General features: G+C 37.6%; 1 protein-coding gene across 2 annotated transcripts in view; it reads left to right on the top strand.

The window, feature by feature from the left end:
* The window catches only part of CTNNA2 (catenin alpha 2), a 526,704-nt gene that overhangs the window by 137,955 nt on the left and 367,580 nt on the right, over positions 1 to 21,169 (top strand). For both annotated transcript variants that reach the window (XM_074904290.1, XM_074904291.1), the window contains 2 exons: positions 1,732 to 1,998; positions 18,326 to 18,529. In XM_074904290.1, coding sequence (XP_074760391.1) covers positions 1,732 to 1,998; positions 18,326 to 18,529 — 471 coding nt within the window. The remainder of the gene's footprint in view (positions 1 to 1,731; positions 1,999 to 18,325; positions 18,530 to 21,169) is intronic.

A 21,169-nucleotide genomic window follows, 5' to 3' on the forward strand; every position in this document is an offset into this window, starting at 1 on the left:
ATTCCCATTTAATTCTAACCTATGCTTATGTGAGGTCACTCTGACAGCTGGTAAAGCACAAGCTCTTTGGTAGTCTGGTATAATTCAAATTCAGGAAGACCAGAAATCTACTTTGTGTTTAAAATTATCATTATTACTTTTCAGATACTTAAAAAAAAAAAAAAAAAAAAAAGTACTTAATGTATTAATTCCTAAGGCAGATGGAAAAAAGACCAGAAAGTCAAGATAACATTCAATTTTTATTATTTTTTTTTTAAGAGACAGTGCTGTCACTGTGGAGTTACATAAGGTCTTTTCAATTTTGACTGTATTTGAATATCACCAGTCATTTTGTGGTGTAGTCTTTGTATAGCACAGCACACCAGATTTAGAAAGCTGGCTTTCCAAATTTATCCTTCTGTTTCTTTATTTTCTGCATTACAGTAATCATAATTCACTTCTGTATCACTATTGTATATGTTTTTAATGAAATATAACATTTCCATGTTACTGATACTGAAATTAAAACCATTAAAAATGTAATGTCTAGTCACTGTGTGAACACTAATATTCCATATATTCAGACACTTCCCTTGTGGAAATATAACTACAAATATGGGAAAAAGAAAAATGTGAAAGCTAATGAAGGTATATGGCTCTTATTGGAGATATGAAAAGATAACAGAAAATCTAAGTTGTAAACTTTTTAAAAATTTCTTTTTTAAGGTGCATTCAAATAATGCCAGTAAGGTTTCCTATATATCTGGAAAATCTTGACAGCGTTAGAACTTGCTACTTAGATGTTAATACATTTTCCTTTAATTTCTTCTGTTTCGTAGCCTGATAAAGTTTGTAGGAACTTAGTTCTCTCTGAAAACTGTTATCTGTGAGTCATGTGTGAATGAAAATAGTCAATGGGTAGGAAATTTAAATACAGATTATCTGAGTTATTTTTAAATTTTTGCCATAAGTAAACTCTTCACCTCTCCAGACTTCTTTGCCCATAGTTTTAAAATGGAAGTAATAATGGTTTTTTTATTTCTTATGAATATTGTTAGGGCTACTTTACCTAATATTTGAAATGCTCTCAGGGACGGTGTGATATATCCTATAATTAAATAAATTAATGGATTAAATTACAATAATGCAGTATCGTTCTGGAAACATACGGTGTTTGATGCTTGTTGTCACGGGAAACAAAAATGTGTGTCATTGAAACAAACACTACGTGATATGAGGAATAGAGCAAAATATGAGGGAAAGGCTGAAAATAATGAGGGATATATTTATTAGGTCTTTAAGAACTAAAAGCGTATCCATCAATGTAATATTTTTAATTTGTTTTGTTTAAAAGTCTACCTTATGATCATTCTATAAAGGACGTAGGTATAGTACTTACAAAATATGCTGCACTCACATTGCCTTTATGGAATCAGCAGACCGAATCCAGTCAATCAATAAGAGTAATTTTGAATGTTGTCTATAAATTTTCTGGAAGCTTTTTTGAATAAGGGAAGCATATAGACTCTTTGATTAGAAGATATTGTGAGTAGAATGTAACACGCAGAAGGAATGGACTTTCTTGGGCAGGAAGGAGATTTCTTTTTGTGATATATGGTAGATTCTGTCATTGATTCCATTTCTGCAAAATCACTGGACAATATTTATGCCTGGATGCTTAAGCTGTAGGCACACCATTCTAACATGAAAACTGTCATTTACAACTATAAAAACGGTGTGATTTTTGTATAGGAACTGAAAGATCCTCACTGCCGGGACGAAATGGCTGCAGCTCGAGGTGCCCTGAAGAAGAACGCCACGATGTTGTATACTGCATCCCAAGCATTTCTCCGTCACCCTGATGTTGCAGCCACTCGGGCCAACAGAGACTACGTCTTCAAGCAAGTGCAAGAAGCAATTGCTGGTATCTCCAATGCTGCCCAGGCCACCTCACCCACTGATGAGAACAAGGGGCACACTGGCATAGGAGAGCTTGCTGCTGCATTAAATGAATTTGATGTAAGTATCAGAAGTGGGTGGAAAATGAAGTGCTTCTCCATGAAATCTACGGTGCTTTTAACCAAGTTGGGTCTTGAACAGGACTCAAATTTCCCTTTCCGTTCAGGTCCCTTTCCTCAGACTGCAGAGCCAAAGTGCAGACGTTGATTTGTGTAATTCTGAATGAGGAACAGTTGCTTGCTGCTAATAGACTTGAATTATAAGGAGTTATTTGTGCTCATAGGCCGTGGCTGTCACAGAGAGAAAGAAATCCTCTCTTGCCCTATTGTCCTTGAAAAATCTAGCTACATAGCTCTAAATAATACAAAGTCTGATTAATCTGGCATTTTATTTCTGTGACCAAGATCTGTGAGTTGTTGAACGGTAAAATCACATTTGTCTGGCAAGTCAGGAAGTCAAAACAATAAAATAAAGATGGTGATGGAGCTAAGCACCCTGGAAACATTGACATTCAACTCGAGTCATTAATTATGTTAATCAAAGATATGGAAAAAGCGTCCTTCAAACACAGTTGATTCCAGTCGCTTCACCTGCAGGCAAAGTGCTGTAGCCTCTATTCCAGTAACAGCTACATTTATGCTTAAGCAGCTTTCTTAACAGTTAGTTGCTTAACTGTTAATTTTATTGCCAGTCCTGTCTTATGATTTTTCCCTATCTCACACTTGACGACTGTTCTTTAGAAAGTGAAAAAAGAACTTAATTGCTGACAGTATCTGAAAATATTTTCCTCTCTCATTCTGACTTTGGATAAGGGTTTGTCCAAATTATTGTTAGGGAATGGTGTCCTTTTCACTTTGATTAATACACAAGGTTCCAATAGAACGTCTGTCACAGTCAGGAGTTACTCCATCTGCTGCATTTAGGGCTGAAAGTGGAGCTGTAGAGCAGGTGGTTCATCTCGTGACGTGTTGGAGTGGGATTGTCTTCCGCACCTATGGATGGCTGTCATTGGGTGTACTTTGGAGATGATAGCAGAAAGGGTAAATATGGTATCAAGGGAAGCTCCAGGACTGAGTAAGATATTGAAAAAGGGCAGAGAATGAGTATACAAATAATAGCAAAGGGGAAGTGGGGTTAGAGGTGAAAACATGACTGCTGAAAATGTGTGGACAGGTGTAGGAAGAGACAATCAAAGAGGGTAAAACCATTCAGAAATACTGCAGGTTGACTCCAGTTCCATCACGCTTTTCAAGTGAGTGAAACAGTGCTGCCTGCGTTGACTCTATTGATATTTTTAAAATTTTAAAATATATATATATATATATATATATATATATATATATCTAGACTTAGTGCTTTTATTTTTGTAAAATTATTGTGGGTCAAGATGTAAGGGATTCTGCATGGTTTTCAGGGCCTTCTCAGCTCACAGGTCCCATATTGGTAAGAAGCTGAAAATAATATCCCTGTTTGATCTGCTTGTACTCTGGTTTTTGTGTGGGACTCTGCATGTTGTGGACAGCAGAGGTTTGACAAACAGTAACAGAAAACATGTGACTTCTCAGTCCCAAACTGATGATGCTGCTGCTCTCTGGAAAAGGCTGATGTTCAGTGCAAAGAGAGTTGTTGTGCTTAGTGAAAATAAATTTAGTGAAGACTACGAGAGACATCTGACATTGTCCCTTGACTCTTTGTGAAAATATTTGTTCATCATTTTCTCCTCAGGTAAAGTCTTTTCTTCTTTATGAGATGTTGTAGGCATCAGGAATGTGTTTGTGAGATGTATATCCATACTATTGTGTTCTACTCAGTTAATTGTGGAAAAACAGCCTTTTTGGACATTTTTTTCTTTCTAACTCTAAGAAAATAAATGAAAACTTTATCCTCTGACTGAGGATACAAAGATTGAAACTACTACTTTATCTGCTTTCCAATCATATTTCCTGTTTTGCCTCACTGCCTAGCTGTTGAATGAGATTTATTCACACCTAATTTTGAAACAGAGACAACATTCCCTAAACTCCAGGGAAAGCTGAAATTTATAACTGCCATGGTGGGATGATTGTGAGTCTACCCTTACGTTTTACAAGCAAGAAAGGAAGAAGAATTACCAGGCTAGTGAAACTATGTCATGGGTAAAAAGATGGTAGAGAAAAAGGTTTGATTTTTATGCTGGCAATATATTACTTCAAGAAGGGAAAGGAAATTTATATTTTATAGTGAAAATAATTTTACAGTATACTTATTTTACAGACATATTGATTGAGATTAATTTCTATTTGGTATGAAGCGCATATTAAACCTTGTATTATATGACAAGATAATTCTATATTGCAAATAATTTACAGTTTTTTCCATAGTATTTAACACTTATCAGCCTTCTTGATTTCAGGATCAGCATTCTACATCTTCATGTTTCAACTAACTGCAGTGTAAATAATATGAATACTTTCTCAATCAAAATATCATCACAAGAAATACAAATAATTATTTACCTATTTTAAGCACTTCAACTATTCTCTTTAAATAGGTGTCATGTCAGTTGGCATACTCTATACAATGGTGATTTGTGGTATATAGTTACCTGTGAGTTATTAGCAGCAAAGTTTTGAAAAGAGCTGTTGCTTCTCGGAGACAATTTCAGTAGAAATGAGGCGAGTTCATGAATCTGTTTCTTCTTAGATTTGCTGCTTTAAAGTACTGTTTGATTGATTACAATAATACATGTTTAATGCCTCCATTTTTTCCTTTATCTTAAATGCTCTTGCTTTAATTTTAGATCATGTAAATTCAGTTATTCCTGGTTTTATTAGTAATTTATCAATAACATTTGGTATATATTTTATGCTCATTAAATATTTCTGGGTTGTTACTGCAATTAAGGGGTACCTTTTACCTCTCTTCATGACACGCCAAAATTTATTTAATTTATGATACATAGAGAAGTTTGTTGAGAACTTATTGTGAATTCTGAAAATATTCTGTTTTCACTCACAAAATGGTAGTTTTGGTCTGGTAAGATCTCAGACATTCTGATTATCAAGGGACTGCTGTGTTGTCACATGTTGAGCATTGTGGGATTGATTCATCCAGTACCTCTGTGTTCTCCCCATAGCCATCATGATGTGTACCAGAGACAGGACCTACTGTTCTGCCAGTTATCAGGCCTAGCATAAAGGACACAACCAGCATAAAGATGAACCAATAACCAGATTGTATTTGACACAAAAGAGTCAGGACATGGGTGAGCACTGGGGGTACAAACAAGTCAATCAGGTTATACATAACCAACATCAATCCCAATGACCCCAACAACGACACCACACAACCAACAATGGGTGGGATAAACAGGGAAATGCAGTCTCCCATAGAAGGGACGGGAGACAACCAGGTCAACCAGCCAAACAATCAGACCAAGGAAGCCCCATCATGAATCCCCACAGAGCCCACGTTTACAAAAGCCAGACCTGAGTGGAGCCCAGTCCCAGGGAGGCGGGAGGTCCTTCCCCAACAGGGAACTCTGCACAGGGCACCCACCTCACACACAGACACTCCTCTCTCCCTGCAAGGGGTCCCAGCTTTGATCCCTCAGGGGGACACCTGACCTTGGGTTACTCAGTGCAGACCCCTGGGGCTCCTTTACCCAATGGCTCTGTCTGCAAGGCCCCGCACCCTGGGGGGAAGCCTAAAGGGAAACTCACCCCCCTTTGGGAAGGGCTGTGGGAATCACCCAGATGTCAGCCTTAATTGGGGGCTTGGGGTTCAAACCCCAGCGTTTCACCTACCCATCAAACTGGAGTGCAGTGGGGAGGTAGATAAAAGGGTAGTAAAGTGCAAAGAAATGTAAAGAGAAGGACGAGGTTATCTGTGCTAGATGAAAGCTGAGGTGAAGGTAGAGGGCATCTACACTCCAATGTGGGGCTGACAACTGGAAAGAGGTAAAAGTATCTGTGGATGTGGACATAAAAATATATTTATATGTGGATATAAAGTGATAGGATAAATAGATTCAGAGTGGCTGTCTACCACAGCAAGGACTGCGGAGAGATAGGTGGGGGACACGTTCTGCATGAAGGGACAGAGAAAGGGCAGTGACAGGCAAAAATAGTATTTATAGGGTGCTGGGGATCTCTGCTGAGTGGGAGAGTGCCTCCTTTCAGAATATGGTCTGAGATTGTGATTTCTTAGTTTCTAGAATTGTGGCTGTGTCAGTGGGATGTGCTGACAACACTGTAGAAGTGCGAACCACTGCAGAAATTCAAATTCCAGAGGTTTCAAACAGGGCACCCTAAAATACTTAACATTTTAAACTATTCTAAATATTTTGCTTTAGATTTTGTTATGAAAAGTGAGGTAACCATTCTTGCACAGGACTGTGAGAGTAGGTTTTGTAAATATAAAAATGTTTACTATGCATTTAGCATAGAACTATATCTGTGTTTGGAACAAGACTAAGATTGTCTACAATAAATTATGAGTAAATGCTAAAATAAATTAATAAAACCTGTGACTTAGAAAGGGGGGAGAAGATATAATCTAAAGGAAGAAAGGACCAAAAAACCTTCTTTCCCATGATGCTAAAAGCAGGTAGCTCTTGTCTTTTGTATTGCTCCAGAAAGAAAACATCACAACTGATGAACCTGCTTAGCTGACTTTCTCCTTGAGATTTTTGTTTGTGTGCATTTATATAATAAATTGGTAAATTCTGTATCTATCAATGGAATGAAATGGCACCGTATTTGTTAAAATGTATATATAGTCTTAGCTTTTTAATACATGTTAATGCAAACAGAAACACTCTATACTTGATGCTATTTTAATACTCCAGTGATTTATCGTTTCTGTGTGTGCACCCATGCCTCTGTCTCTAAAGGTGTTTACCAGCAACGGTGATCCACGTTACAGCCTGAATATTTGTGCCTGCGAGTCATCCCTTTACTCTCCAGTTTCAAAATTGCGTGGAGTCTTGAATGAATATGAAAATTATTTAGTTTATGAAGGAATTGGTCTGGATGAGAACTGAAAGAGGTGGTTAAAATTAGTTTTGGTACATGAGGTATTTCTGTGTTTGGGATAGGTACTGAAAATGTACCATTTTTGGTTATGGGAAGGATTTGAACAGAAAAATTCCATGAAGAGTTACTCAATCTTCTTGAAAAGTGCAAGTCTACCATTGGAGAGAAGACTATATTTTATGAGAGCAAAAGTGTCTGATGACACTGGTCACTGTCCTCCAGGCTGTAAGATGAAGTTCATGCTTAATAAATGGATTCTCATAACATATTTCTCAAAGATATTAATAATCCTTTGAGAATATTTTGCAGGGCTAGTGAACACACTGCTCCTTAAATGGAGTGTAAGATCTAATAAGCATGTAATAAGGGGAAAAATATTACATAAAAACTGAAAAGACAAAGTACTTGTGTACCACAATAGCAAAGGGCACTCTTTTTGGTAATAAAATTAACAGCAGTCAAAATGTGACATAAAGGTAGCAGACAGAAGAGATGCTGTGTCATTAAGTGACTGCCTTTAAAATGTTGCTTTTTGAACAAATAACTGTATTAGAAATTCAGCCTGAGAACGGATTTCACAGCATATTTATGGAATCTCAGTTTCCTTGTGATTATGTTCTTCTGAGAAGTGGTTTGTGATGCTAGAGATAAAAGAACAAAACCCGAGCTACAAAATAAGAATTGAAACGTGCTTGTTTCAGTATCAAAATCAAAAGAAGCAGTTGCAAAAATATCACTGCACACAGCAATTTGAAACCAGACTTGTCGAGCTCTAATGTCTAGGGAAGCACAGACAAATGGCTATTTCGGTATAGTAGCAGTTATATACTGAATTTAAATAGGAATGCCTGTGTTAGTGTGCACTAGAGAAAGTGTGTTGCAAATTCAGATAACTTTGTATATGACTTTGAATGAAATACAGCATTTTTTTTATTTTTTTTATTTTTTTTTCCCCTTAAGGTACAGCTGAAGTGGCTTTTAAACTGGAATGGTGTCCAGTTAATAATTTCACGTGTGAAGGCAGTAGGGCTGCATCCCCCTGACTGGGGAAAAATCAGAAACTGGTCATCCTTTGAGTATTAAGAAAATAATTGTTATAAATTACGACCACAATGGATCATAATCCAATTAGAATTTTATTAATTATAGCAAATAGAATATGAGCAAAGACAGCGCTGGACGGCAGGGGAGTCTGCGCTCCGCCAGCTGCCGTGCTGATCAGTTCAAACAGTCCCTTTTTATACATCCTTCCTTCCGTGTTCATGAAGTAGTGGAGGTACTCTGCGCATGCTTCAGTTGTTCTTAGGGGGTCGTCTTCTGCCTCTTGGTGGTCGCTGAGGCCGAAGTAAGAAGTCTTCCTCTTTTGTCCCATAGTTGACCCTTCACTCATATGTCCTTATATGGTGTTACTTCTTCTGTTTCTGTCAGTTTCCTGGAAATCTGGCGGTTATCTTATCTTGCACAAATGTTATCTGGTGACTGTTTGTGTAAGCAGTTGCGGTTATCTTTTGTTGCCTAACCTTTACATTGAGCTTAACATAAATCTTAGTAAACAATAGTCCATAGTTTCTCACATAATGAACCACAAGGACAATGTTGTATGTTCCAGTATACCTAAAAACTTCACCTGTTGCAGAAAAATATATTTGAGGATGCTGAACTGACCATTCAAGAGGGGAATAAGCAGGGTAAATTCTCAGGGTCCTGATGATGCTGAGGGGCTGAACAAGCTTTTTCTTCTATGTTATTGCTGCAAGTTCCTGTGCACAACAACCCCTTCTATGTGCTACTTTTGTTGTTTTTTTTTTTTTTTTTTGTGGTTTTTTTTTGTTTTGTTTTTTTGTTTGTTTGTTTGTTTTGGTTTGGTTTTTTTCCCCCTCAGAATTTTCCTTGCAGAACAGGAGTAATTTAGCAGCAAGAAACTAAAACTGGGTTTAGATCAAGGGTGAATTCAGGCTAAATATAATGAAGAAATTCTTCCCTATGAGGGTGGTGAGGCCCTGTCACAGGCTGCCCAGAGAAGCTGTGGCTGCCCCCTCCCTGGAAGGGTTCAAGGCCAGGTTGGACGGGGCTTTGGGCAACCTGGGCTGGTGGAAGGTGGCCCTGCCCAGTGCAGGGGGGGTGGGAACTAGATGATCTTTAAAGGTCCCTCCCAACCCAAACCGTTCTGTGATTCTATGATTCTACATTGTTTTAATCACCCATTTCAGAAGTTAATTCAACTTTTAATCTTAGTAGTTAGGTTTATGACGTATTATGGTTATTATTTTATCTGTGCTTGTGCATGTGTGGAAATATATATATATTATTATGCAAATGTCAGCTCCAGAATACAAGAGACAGCACTGGAAATGGCAGGATTTTTGATATAAAACAAGTAGCAGAAATGTGGCCTCTGTAAAGGGAAGCACCCTTGCTTACTATAGTTAGGATGTTAGATTCATTCACCTTTAGCAGTGAGAATGTTGCTGCTGATTTGTATTTCCTGTATTAGAGCACCATCTAGTGGGTTTTGTGATTATTTTATTAATTTATTTATTTATTTCCCCCCCTGAAATGCTCCTGTGTAGTAAATTAGTATTGTGGAAAGATTTAGAAATGAAAAATACTATTTGTAAGTTTAAGCATCCCGCATGGCTACCACTTTATTTGATGGTAAGAAGAGTAGTATGCCGACATACCAAGTGCTTTGTGTGTTTTCTTGTCAATACATTTACCTGTTTGTAGTAGGACAGTAACCAGTTTATTTGGAAAGAAGTTTTTTGAGTGAATCCTCATCCAAACAAATTTGTTAAGAGATAGAAGAAACACACGAAGGAAGCATATTAAAAAAAAAAAAAAACAACCCAAGAAAAAACAAACAAAAAAAAAACCAACAACCAAACAAACCCTAATCAATATTTCTATAAAGAAAAATGTTTTCTGTAGCAGTGCAACTATTCCACTGTTATTCAGTTTATTACAGGTTGATGATTTAATCCTTAATAACAAGTATGAATAACTGAACTGTTAAGTCAAAAATATATTAACATTTTGTCAGGTTGCATATAATAGCTCAAAAATAACACTAAGTGACACTTTCCAGTTAGACTACAATTGGTACTGTTTTGAGTAGGCTTATTTAGCACCTCTGAGCTGCTTATATAACTCACGTATGTGATAAGTCAACACCACCAGTACTTCAGGGAAACAATATCTCCATTTACAGTGAGAGAACAGAGTCAGGAGAGGACTGCCGGGGGCTCTGGAGGTGGGGGCTGTTCCTACTCCGTCTGTTCTTGGCTGTGTGTGCTTCTACCTGAGTGTGATATTCATCAAACTACTATGAATTTAGTCATCCTGCTATTCCAAAAGAAAAGATACTCACTCGTTTCTCTGAATTAGTTCTCTCTTCTTCCAAAACATCAAACCAGCTCCTCGAAACCTGCAGTGTGGCATTGTGCTGTCACACTGTTTTCTTCAAATTCTAGCTGTATGGTGTGTCTGTGAAACGCAGCATCGTGACGGGTAGAAACGTTTGATTTATTGCTAACCAGGAACTAAATAGCCTTGTTAGCGCTTCGGGGGGCGCTGACATATGTACATAAACCAAACCTCCGAGCACGCTGCGTTTGTTTTCACAGTAGTGCAGGCGCTTCTGACAAAGGGATACGTGGAACACTCTTATTTATACAGTCCTGTCTCCCAGGTTGTTCAGAAGAACTGTCTCCCTCAGTATATTACGTGCTGCTTTTTACACAAAGGCAGTTTTTCACGGTGTCTTGTGGTTGTGACGTTATTTTTCTAAGCTATCTATCAATTTGATATTTTAGGTGCATGTGGTTTTCTTCAGACATATTGTTCACTCCGCAGTGACATTTGCCTCAAAAATGCTATTTTCGTTGTTCTAAATCACTAAGAAGCATGTGAGGAAATGGTCTCTGCCCTGAAGGTTTTACATTCTAAATAGATGAATTAATAACATGTAAAAAGAGAAATAGAGGAAAGAAGGTATCATTTGTCCAGGGTCACACAGCAGATTTATAGAATGATAGAACATCAGGTTGGAAGGGACCTGAAGGATCATCTGGTCCAACCTTGTAGTACAAGAGTCAATAAAGGGTGCACAGAGCCCTAAATTCAAATTGTCTCTTGTACTGTGCTGTGCTGCTTACCGTGGTACATAATGTATCACTTGACTTTACTGGGATTGTCTTAGGTGTAAAATTTTGTAAAAATGTGCTATATGGAAGTCTGTTAATTGAACAATATTTCTCTTCTATCTGGGTAATTCCTCCACTTGCAGAGCCCCAGCAAGACAGTGATAGGATGGCAGCAGCTGCTTTATCAGTTTTATGTTACGACATTGTCTTGAATGCTTTTCAAACTTTACATTTGTCTTTTTTTTTTTTTTTCCTTGATAGCATCTCATATTAGATTCACAGTATGTATTATTATACCCTCAAAGATGCTTTTCCTGTCTTTGAGAATGTGAGTCTGAAAAATCAATTCAACTTTCCTTCCTTCCACAGCCCCACAGAAAAGCATGAGTTGCTGGTTGTGGGTTTTTTAGTATTGGTTTGGGTTTTGTGCGTGTGTAATTTTTTTTTTTTTTCCTAATTGGTGCTTTTAAAATGTTTCTTTTCTCAGATAAGGTTGTTACCCATTAGAACAGATCAAGTTGTACTGGACTTACTTTATATGATTTGAGAGTTTCTTTTAAAATTCAGTTTTACTCCATTACAAGAGAAAATAACTTTTGGTTAATTGAGGGTTTTGTGTGTTTTGAAGAACAGAGCACAGTAAATTGTATGAAGAGCCTGACATAGGCCATCATTGCTCTCATCATCATTTTGCACAAAAGAAAAGTTAAAGAAGTACAAGGAAAAGTTGAATTTCTTCTTGTTCTCTCAGTCAGAGGTTGTGTGGGAGGTAATAGAGTGGGTGTCTGTCCAAAAATGTTATTTGTCACAATTTTATTGCAAGTGATAGCAGAGCTATAATTTAAGAATCTCTTTGTTACCAGCTCTGAGGTGCTGTGGTTTCATTAAATTGTGCTATTCACGTACTTTTTCAAGTGAGCACTATCAAAGTTTATGAATCTATCAGTTGACCTAAGAATTAATTTTATGTTGGCTGATTTTCAGCTTTTTCAGAACTGGAACGTGTTCTATCTCTCCAGCCCCCCAGTCATTAACATTACTTATGTGTTCAAAAAGTAAATAAAGCTGTGTTTCTGAAGAAGCTGCTGAAATTTCCTTAAGACTCTCTACTTGCAGAAACCAGATGAGCAGATTTTTCATGAACAATAAGTCAATGCACATAATAAGGTTTTGCAAGATCACATGCTTAGTTTGGAAAACGCTGACAGTGATACCGTAATCATATCTTCTTTCAGTTACAGAATTGCTTTAAAAGATCAATTTGATTTCTTGTTTTGGTTTGATTTACTCTATTTCTAATAAAAAACTGTGTTTTTTGGTATTATTGAAAGAGATATAGTCCAGATAAATTTCAACAAGCTGCAATGTTTATGTTTTCTCTGATAATAAAATGTGTTCATGTAGGGTATGTGGCTGTTTTCAGTATTTTTAGTTGAAGTGTGAATAATTTGTCTGATACTTTACATTTCAGAAGTGATGCCCTATAGTTTATTAGTGTTCATGACAGTTTATTCCTGTTTGAGCAAGATGAAGATGGCTTATAGTACTAAATAGTATGAAGGGGTCTATTTTCTGGAAGTTTTTTATGAAAACGCCCATATATATAAGAAGGGCCACATATAAGAAGGGTCGGAAGGATGATCCGGGAAATTACAGGCCTGTCAGCTCGACTTTGGTGCCCCAGGAGCTGATGGAGCCGCTCATCCTGAGTCCCATCATACAGCACACGTGGGACAACAAGATGCGCAGGCCCAGTCAGCATGGGTTTATGAAAGGCAGGTCCTGCCTGACAAACCTGATCTCCTTCTATGACAGGGAAAGGCTGTGGATGTTGTTTACCTTGACTTCAGTAAGGCCTTTGACACCACTTCCCACAGGATTCTCCTGGTGAAACTGGCTGCTCGAGGCTTGGATGGGCACACGCTTTGCTGCGTAAAAAACTGTCTGGATGGCCAGGCCCAAAGAGTTGTGGTGAACAGAGTTATATCCAGCTGGCGGCCGGTCACGAGTGGTGTCCCCCAGGGCTGGGTGTTGGGGCCACTCCTGTTTAACATCTTTATTGATGATCCAGATCGAGTGCACCCTCAGTCAGTTTGCAGCTGACACCCAGCTGGGTGGGAGTGTTGATCTGCTCGAGGGTGGGGAGGCTCTGCAGAGAGACCTGGACAGGCTGGAGCCATGGGCTGAGCCCAACTGGGGGAGTTTCACTGAGGGCAAATGCCGGGGGCTGCCCTTGGGCCACAACAACCCCCAGCAGGGCTACAGGCTTGGGGAGGAGTGGCTGGAGAGCTGCCAGTCAGAGAGGGACCTGGGGGGTGATTGACAGCCGGCTGAACAGGAGCCAGCAGTGTGCCCAGGGGGCCAAGGAGGCCAATGGCATCCTGGCTTGTGTCAGCACTGGCGTGGCCAGCAGGGACAGGGAAGGGATCTGAGCCCTGGGCTCGGCACTGGGGAGGCCGCCCCTCGGGGAGTGGGTTCAGTGTTGGGCCCCTCACCCCAAAAAGGCCATTGAATGACTCGAGCGTGGCCAGAGAAGGGCAACGGAGCTGGGGCAGGGTCTGGAGCACAGGTCTGCTGGGGAGCGGCTGGGGGAACTGGGGGGGTTCAGTCTGGAGCAGAGGAGGCTGAGGGGAGACCTCCTGGCCCTCTGCAACTCCCTGCCAGGAGGGGGCAGAGAGGGGGGATGAGTCTCTGGAGCCAAGGAGCCAGCGCCAGGCCCCGAGGGAATGGCCTCAAGCTGCCCAGGGCAGGGTCAGGCTGGCTCTGAGGAAGGATTTCTGTGCAGAAGGGGCTGTTGGGCGTTGGAATGGGCTGCCCAGGGCAGGGGGGAGTCCCCGGTATCCCTGGAGGGGTTGAAGAGTCGGGCTGAGCCGGCGCTGAGGGATCTGGGGGAGTTGGGAACGGTCAGGGGGAGGGTCATGGTTGGGCTGGAGGAGCTGCAAGGGCTTTTCCAACCTGGATGGTTCTGTGAAAACATTGCAACTACTCTATAAACACATCTTTATATAATTTTTTTAAAAAAATGGAGAGTACAAGAGAAAATAGTTATCTATAATGTGCTTAAAGAAGATATTATCACAAGTTTAACAGTTTTCAAGTAAGTCTTCAATTATATTTAAATTAATTTTCTTTTACTTTGTTTCAGCAGTTGAAGCCAAAAATTATGTACGTTCATAGCAAAGATACAGCTTACACTAATCTGTCTGCAGTTGTAAAGAGGCTTGAAACGTTTATTTGTAAAGCCTGAATTATGATGTCAGGCCTTGATTTATGTCTTCAATGTTATTTAACTAATAAGAAATGTAAAATGTTCCAGTTCATTTGCATTCATTGTTCATTAACTTTCTATCAACAAGTGATGGGAACGTGAGACTTTTGAAGGAATTTTTTAGCCAGGTTTCCCAGCAATTATTTTTTTCTTCCTTCCAAGAAGACATTTCTTTGTTGACATAGTACTAATATATGTGTAAAAACTTTGTACATGTCAATAACACAGTCTGAAGATGCATTTAGATACTAAGCTTTCTTCAAAAAGGAGTAAAACCTCCTAGAAACAAAAAATAACGTGTCTCTGGGTACTGAATGTCAAGAGCTGTCATGTAGCAGGTTCTCATCCCCATTCCCTATTATCCAAAGCTCAAAAACCTTTTGTCCTTGTGAAATATTTGAGAAATGCTTAGAGTTTAAGATGAGTATCTAAAATATTTATTTATAACCACCCATCAGAAAATAACTAGATTGTTATTTATTATATTTTAAAGTGTAGTTATTCTGTTTCTTTCCTTAGAATCTCTAAGGTTTTCTTTCTGAGCAGTGTTTCCTGTTTTAAAAGTGAATTAAGAGAGGCCCAAAAGATAGCTGTGGTCATTTTGTGTGATGCTAGGCTTAAGAAAGCAGTGGGGGAAAAAAAAAAAACCAACGGAAAACTCTGGATATTGGGGAGACAAAAAAAACCAAAACCAAACAAGACATGACAAGAACTGAAAGAGGGAGCAGAAAAATTTGAAAAATCTCCAGGGATGGTGATTTCATCTTGACTGGATGAAGCTTTGAGCAATCTGTCCTAACGTCCAAGTTGATTCTGCTTTAAGGAGGTGTTCAGAGCAATTAACCTCGAGAAGTTCATTTCAACCTATATTATTCTGTGATTCTGAATTGTCATTAACAGAATATCCAAAACAAATATTTAACTGACTTCTTAAGCCCAGAAATTAATTATAAACAAAAAGTTTTGTGGGATATGGATGAAAAAATTGCTAAGTGCAAATCAGCGGCTTTTATTCTTCATGAGCTAAAGTTTGATGTTCATAAAGATCTCGTTTAGATAAACCCCCCACAAATATACTCCTTTTCTAAGTTTTACATTGAGGAAAGCCGGCTTGAATTAATTATACACCCTCAATGATACACGCTTTATTATTTAAAATGTAAATGGTATTTGCGTTGTGGCCTGTACAGAATTTCCTAAATTTATTCATGGAGTATGACATAAATACTTGTGAAAATACTGAATTGGGTTTCAGTGATCAGAGATATTAGAGATCTGATCTGCAGATTGAAGACTTGAAAAGGATGGAAATATCCCAGGAAATATTATTGGTATGCCCTTGGATCTCATAGAAGACTGAGTCCAGGGTCTTCAAAAACCTTTAGGAAGAAAAATGTGATTTGTAACTTGCTGAGAGGTTTAAGAGTCATAGTTTGAAATTTGCTGTGTAGTTAGAGAACCTTACACTATACTTATAAGGAAGAGGAGGAAAAGTAGGGCATTTCTGGAAGAACTGGTTATATTGGTGTAACTGGAACATGAAAATTGCAATAATGCTGTATGGATGTTGTTTTGATCAAGTCTATGGATTGAGAAAGATGTTTGCTACTAGTAAAATGGATGTTGGCTATTGGAAATCCTCTAGTATCTAGTCAAGAGTACTTCCTGTCTTTGTTAATAACCATTTTTACGGTCATTGAGAAAAACACAAGATTTGAATAACAAACCACTGAAAATAATTAGAAACATGCAGCTATTTTTTTTTTTTAATAACTTCTTAGTAATGGCATAAATTGCTAAGATAGTTCACTTTGTGAAATTTCAGTCTTGCTACTACTGAATTAAATATGCTGTTGTGAAGATGAATTTATCTAGTTGATTTTTGAAAATCCCAGTGCTTATGAAGAAAAACGCGCTGGTGAACTCTATTCTTTAAGTATTACCATTTGACTGAAAAGCACAGCTACATAAATATGTATAAGCTCAACTCTTAGAGAAGTCATTTCTAATTTAGATGCTTGTAAAACTGCTCTGCTTACTGCTGTGAAACACAGACCCTAGAAGAAGATACATATGAGACATTATTTCACATTCTGGGTAATGCCGTATTTATTTCTGCAAAGTCAGCAGTTCCTGGCCCTGTAAAAATATGCTATCTGGTTAAAAGTCTTCTGTTCCTTTTATTAAATAATGAATCTTCATAAATTTCCTGACATCCTTATTTTTATTACTCTTTAACTGCTATGCGTTCAGTTAAGTTATAGATTTCAGAAGGCTTGATCCTCTTTCTCTGTATAGTAATGAGAGTTGTGTTTTTTGTGCGTGGAGTTAATTGGAAGCTTTATTGAGAAATAAGCAGATCTTTTGTAAAAACCTTGTCTTGCGGAATTAAAGAAAGCCTATTCGCTTGGAATCAGAATTTAGCCTAGAATAAGTTCATTTAAGCATGTTCTGACTAGTAATAAACATACAATTTTTGATGTTAAATGGAGGTACTAGTTATGTATCACGTCCCTAAATCTTGATTTACATTTTAATACACTGTAGGGTAATTTTTTTCAAATTAACTGTCATTTGGCTTGCGCTTGTTGATTGCTCTTGGATATTAAAGAAAATAGACTAATCATAAAGTTATCAAAATATTGTGAAAATTTAAATGGTTCATTAACAATAACCTGATGTACTAAAAAATAGGTTTGATGATGAGAGAACAATACTTTAACTTTTTCAGATCTGCCTCATTCATATTTCATGACATTTTAAAGCTCAGAAGTGCAGGGTTTACAGAGGATTTTTAGACAATATGCAATTATGAAACTTTTTTGCATGATTGCAGCAAGAGATTACTGAATTTTATACGGTGTTGCTAATGTGCGTGTAAGTGGGAGCAGGTGGTTATTGCTTTTGCATTCGTTACCTGGAACTACAAAAGGAGAAAAGCAAGACAGAATATAATCTAGCAGTGACTCAAACCTCATAATCTTACCTCAGGTTCTACACTCATAGGGGTAGAATCTATGTGGTTTAGTTCTATTTAATATTTGGTAATGTTTGATATATAAGTATTCAAGTGTTTAGTAGTGATCATAATTTAAGAATGAAAATGTTTGTAATGGAAAACTGTCTTTGAAAATCAGATTTTCTTGCGGTGAAATATATTTTGCTAAGCGGTAGGCTGTTTGACAAATTAAAGATGTTTAATTTAGATTGTCTTCCTGTAATGTTTTCTTTCTAGTTAAGTAATGCAGCACTTTTTCCTGATTTAAAAACAAACAAAAAAAGCTTATGAAAAAGGCTGGGAATGGGAATCAGAGATATTTCATATTTTTGTCTAAGGGTTTATCTAATAATGGTTTTCTTGCAGCGTTAATGACAATTTCCTTTTTTTTTTTTTTTTTTTCCATTTAATACTGAGATAATCTAGTGACATTTCAGCAGTGTAGTCTACTAATAAAGATAATCAAAATTAAGGGATTAGTTAAGAGAATATCCCACTCTCTCCTCCATTGTAAATAACTTGCACCTTTCATATGAATTTCTAGAATATCCAAGAAATTTTCAGAAGATTCAGGAAAGATTAATATTAATTTACTTCAGGATGAAATATATACATATAATATGTAGAGGTAAAGAGACACACGTGCTACATACATACTATAATAGTTTATGTTGATGTTTTATATGACGTGCCTCTCGGATATATGAACCAGTTGTGTTGCTCTTGATAGTAGTCTTAGAAGTATAGGTTGTGAGTTATTTGTATGTATAATTATTTTTAATTTTATTTATATATTGGGGTTTCAAAGCTACCAGATATTTCTGTAATGCTGTTTTTTCAGGAATTCGGTAGATAATTTATTTATATGAAAGACAAAACCCCCTCTGAAGCTGCTGAAATAAGAGAGAAAATTCCGATGACCTCTGTATGCTCATAATTTTCCCATGCGTATTTTGTCTTTTAGAACAAGATTATTTTAGACCCAATGACTTTCAGTGAGGCCCGCTTCAGACCGTCTCTTGAAGAAAGGCTGGAGAGCATCATCAGCGGAGCAGCGCTGATGGCAGACTCTTCGTGCACGCGGGACGACCGCCGGGAGCGAATCGTAGCCGAGTGCAACGCCGTGCGCCAGGCCCTGCAGGATCTGCTCAGCGAGTATATGAATAACGTAAGTTACACCCTCTTCTGCCTTCTTTTGCAGTAGGTGATTAAACCTTTCTGAGGTTGTTACGACTTTTAACAATTAAAAAAAAAAAAAGAATGCATCTTTATACCAGGAGTAAACGTAACGCTGTTTGCATTATTTATCTTTTTACTGGTAATGCCATTTGGATGATCTACCTTTTCAATATGCTGCAAACATTTGACAGAAGTTTTGTGCAATCAGAATCTCATAGGAATGTTTTTTGGTTTTTTTAACCTGCAAAGGAGCTCTGTGCTCCCCATAGCTTGAACATTAGAGTTTCTTCTTACATAATAAATAGCCAACAAGTATTCCATCTGAGGTAAACTACTTTTAAAATGAAAACTAATGGCAAACAATATGTGGGAAATGGCCTGAGAAGTATTTTCTTAATGAAAGTGAGTACAGTTAATTTTCCACATGATTTCCACTGTGTGATGGTAGTGTTTGTTTATTAGGATGTTACCTATAGATATTTATGTGAGGTTTTCTCTTTGCTGTGTAGGTTAAGCCACCAAAGGTCTTCACTTGCTGTTAGAGCTGTTAAATATTCAGTTGCTGTGAAAGCAGCGAGTTTAGCACTAGTGCTGTTCACACAAAGAAATGTGTCTGCAGTATCTTAAATACAGCTATCTGTGTAGGATTTCAAGAGGTGTTAAATTGTTCAACACTGTGTTAATCTGTAGTGCATAACCTGTGATCTGCGTAATTTATCCCAGAAAGTTCTCTCTGCCTGACATTGTGTATCAAAACCCATAAGTACTATGGCTGTGTCCTTTGGAGGATGTGTGAAAAAGACCTAAGCAACATCAACAACCTTTTTAAAAATGGAAATGTTTGCAAACGGGTGTCAAACTGAGCATCCTATACTTTGCTGTTTCTTGCCTTTCATTGCAACCAGATTATCAGGTGGCACATTTTGATTCTATTTTGCTAGAATCGTCAAAATAACACTGAAGAGACTGTTCAAGGGTGAACCTTTAACATTGCTATTTTCATTGGTACTGTTATAGTTGGTAGAGTGATACAATGCGGTATCGCTAGCACAAACATCAGTCCTTTAGTAATTTTATTGATTGTGCAGTTCAAAATTAACTATGATGGGGTTTAAGGCATTATTCCGTATGATAGTGTAACCACAAGGAATAGCTGTTTCTGATGGGGCAGAGTTTAAAAGGATACTTTGCTTGCTTTTTAGTTTTTATGAAGTGATAGTTGAAAGGTTCTCGTACTGTGAATGAAATCAAGGACTATGCTGTTGTGTTAGGGTTAGAAATTATAAAGAGAACATTAAATAATAGGTGATGAGACTGTGATGGAAGAAGACTTGCTGGATTGCTTCCTACAGAACCTTGCTTTGCAGAACTGTTACTGTTAGGAGCAATCTTTAAAGGTCTTTCAAAAACACTTTGAGAGCTGATGGATTGTGGCTTCTTATTTTATCATGGGGCGTCTTTTTATGTACATGGGTTTTTGGTAATGATGCAACTTGCCCTTGGACCAGAAACACTCTTATTTTATTTCTGACCGTATTTACAGAGGAAAGAGAGTTCTGAAGGACTTGTAGGCATTTATGACCACACAGAAGGTTGCTAATATATTTTCATAATTTTTACTTAAACACATGATGGTGTGAGCATCTGCTTTTATGGTTACCGTGGTATGTTTTTTCTTCCTTTTATTGTTTTTTCTTATGTTTTTTCCTTTTCTAATTAATCTGAGCTGAAGAATTCATTATTATTATTATTATTATTATTATTATTATTATTATTATTTTCCTGCTTTATACTGGAATGTAATAATTTTAGAGCTATTGTAAGAACATTGTAAGAACTGAATGTATACTGAAGTTACATAAAGAAAACTACATCCAATTTTAAAACATCTGGGATGGTAGAATTTGAGAACGATATTGGATTAAATGTTGTCTTCCAAGCTGATTTTAGCGGATACAAGGGATGGGATTCAGTTTCCAGATTAAGACTTTAATCTGTAATTAAGACTTTTAATTAAGGAAATTTAGGCTTCTCTACACAAGTACAGCCAGGTAAACTAGAGGTCTCAAATCAGTTGGTTAAAGATAGATGCCTAGTGCCGTGTTAAACCACCAGTTTATATAGTCCGGTGCTCATTTGAACAGAGTCTCCTCAGTCTGTCACTCAGAAGCATTTGGATCTTCTGTGGGTATTGTGTCGTATCTGCCAGCCCCATGTCACATATGCTCTAGGGAAGAACAAATGGCCCAACCGAAGCCTTTATCAAATCATTTGAGCCTCGTTTGCTTAAGCTCCTGTTACAATTGATGGAGATCAGATCAGTACTGGACATCAGATCAATACTGCTGAGGGAACCTGAAGAGCCATTCAGATGACTAACTGTTATAATCTAACATGGGATAAATTAAATAACTGTAGACTCCTCTGACTGTATTAACTGAAAGCCCATTAACTAGGATAGAAGATTTGATACCTACCTTGTAGACAGCTCTTGTTTAGGCATCTATCTAGAGAGTGAATTTCACCCATTTGTCTGCCCTGACATAATTTTCTTTAGTATTTAACCGTTTGCTTGAAACCTGGGAATGGATTTTTCTTGGATTTATAGTAATGTTAAGCATGTTCATTA

Source organism: Athene noctua, chromosome 4 (genome assembly GCF_965140245.1).
Source record: "Athene noctua chromosome 4, bAthNoc1.hap1.1, whole genome shotgun sequence".
Lineage (NCBI taxonomy): Eukaryota > Metazoa > Chordata > Aves > Strigiformes > Strigidae > Athene > Athene noctua.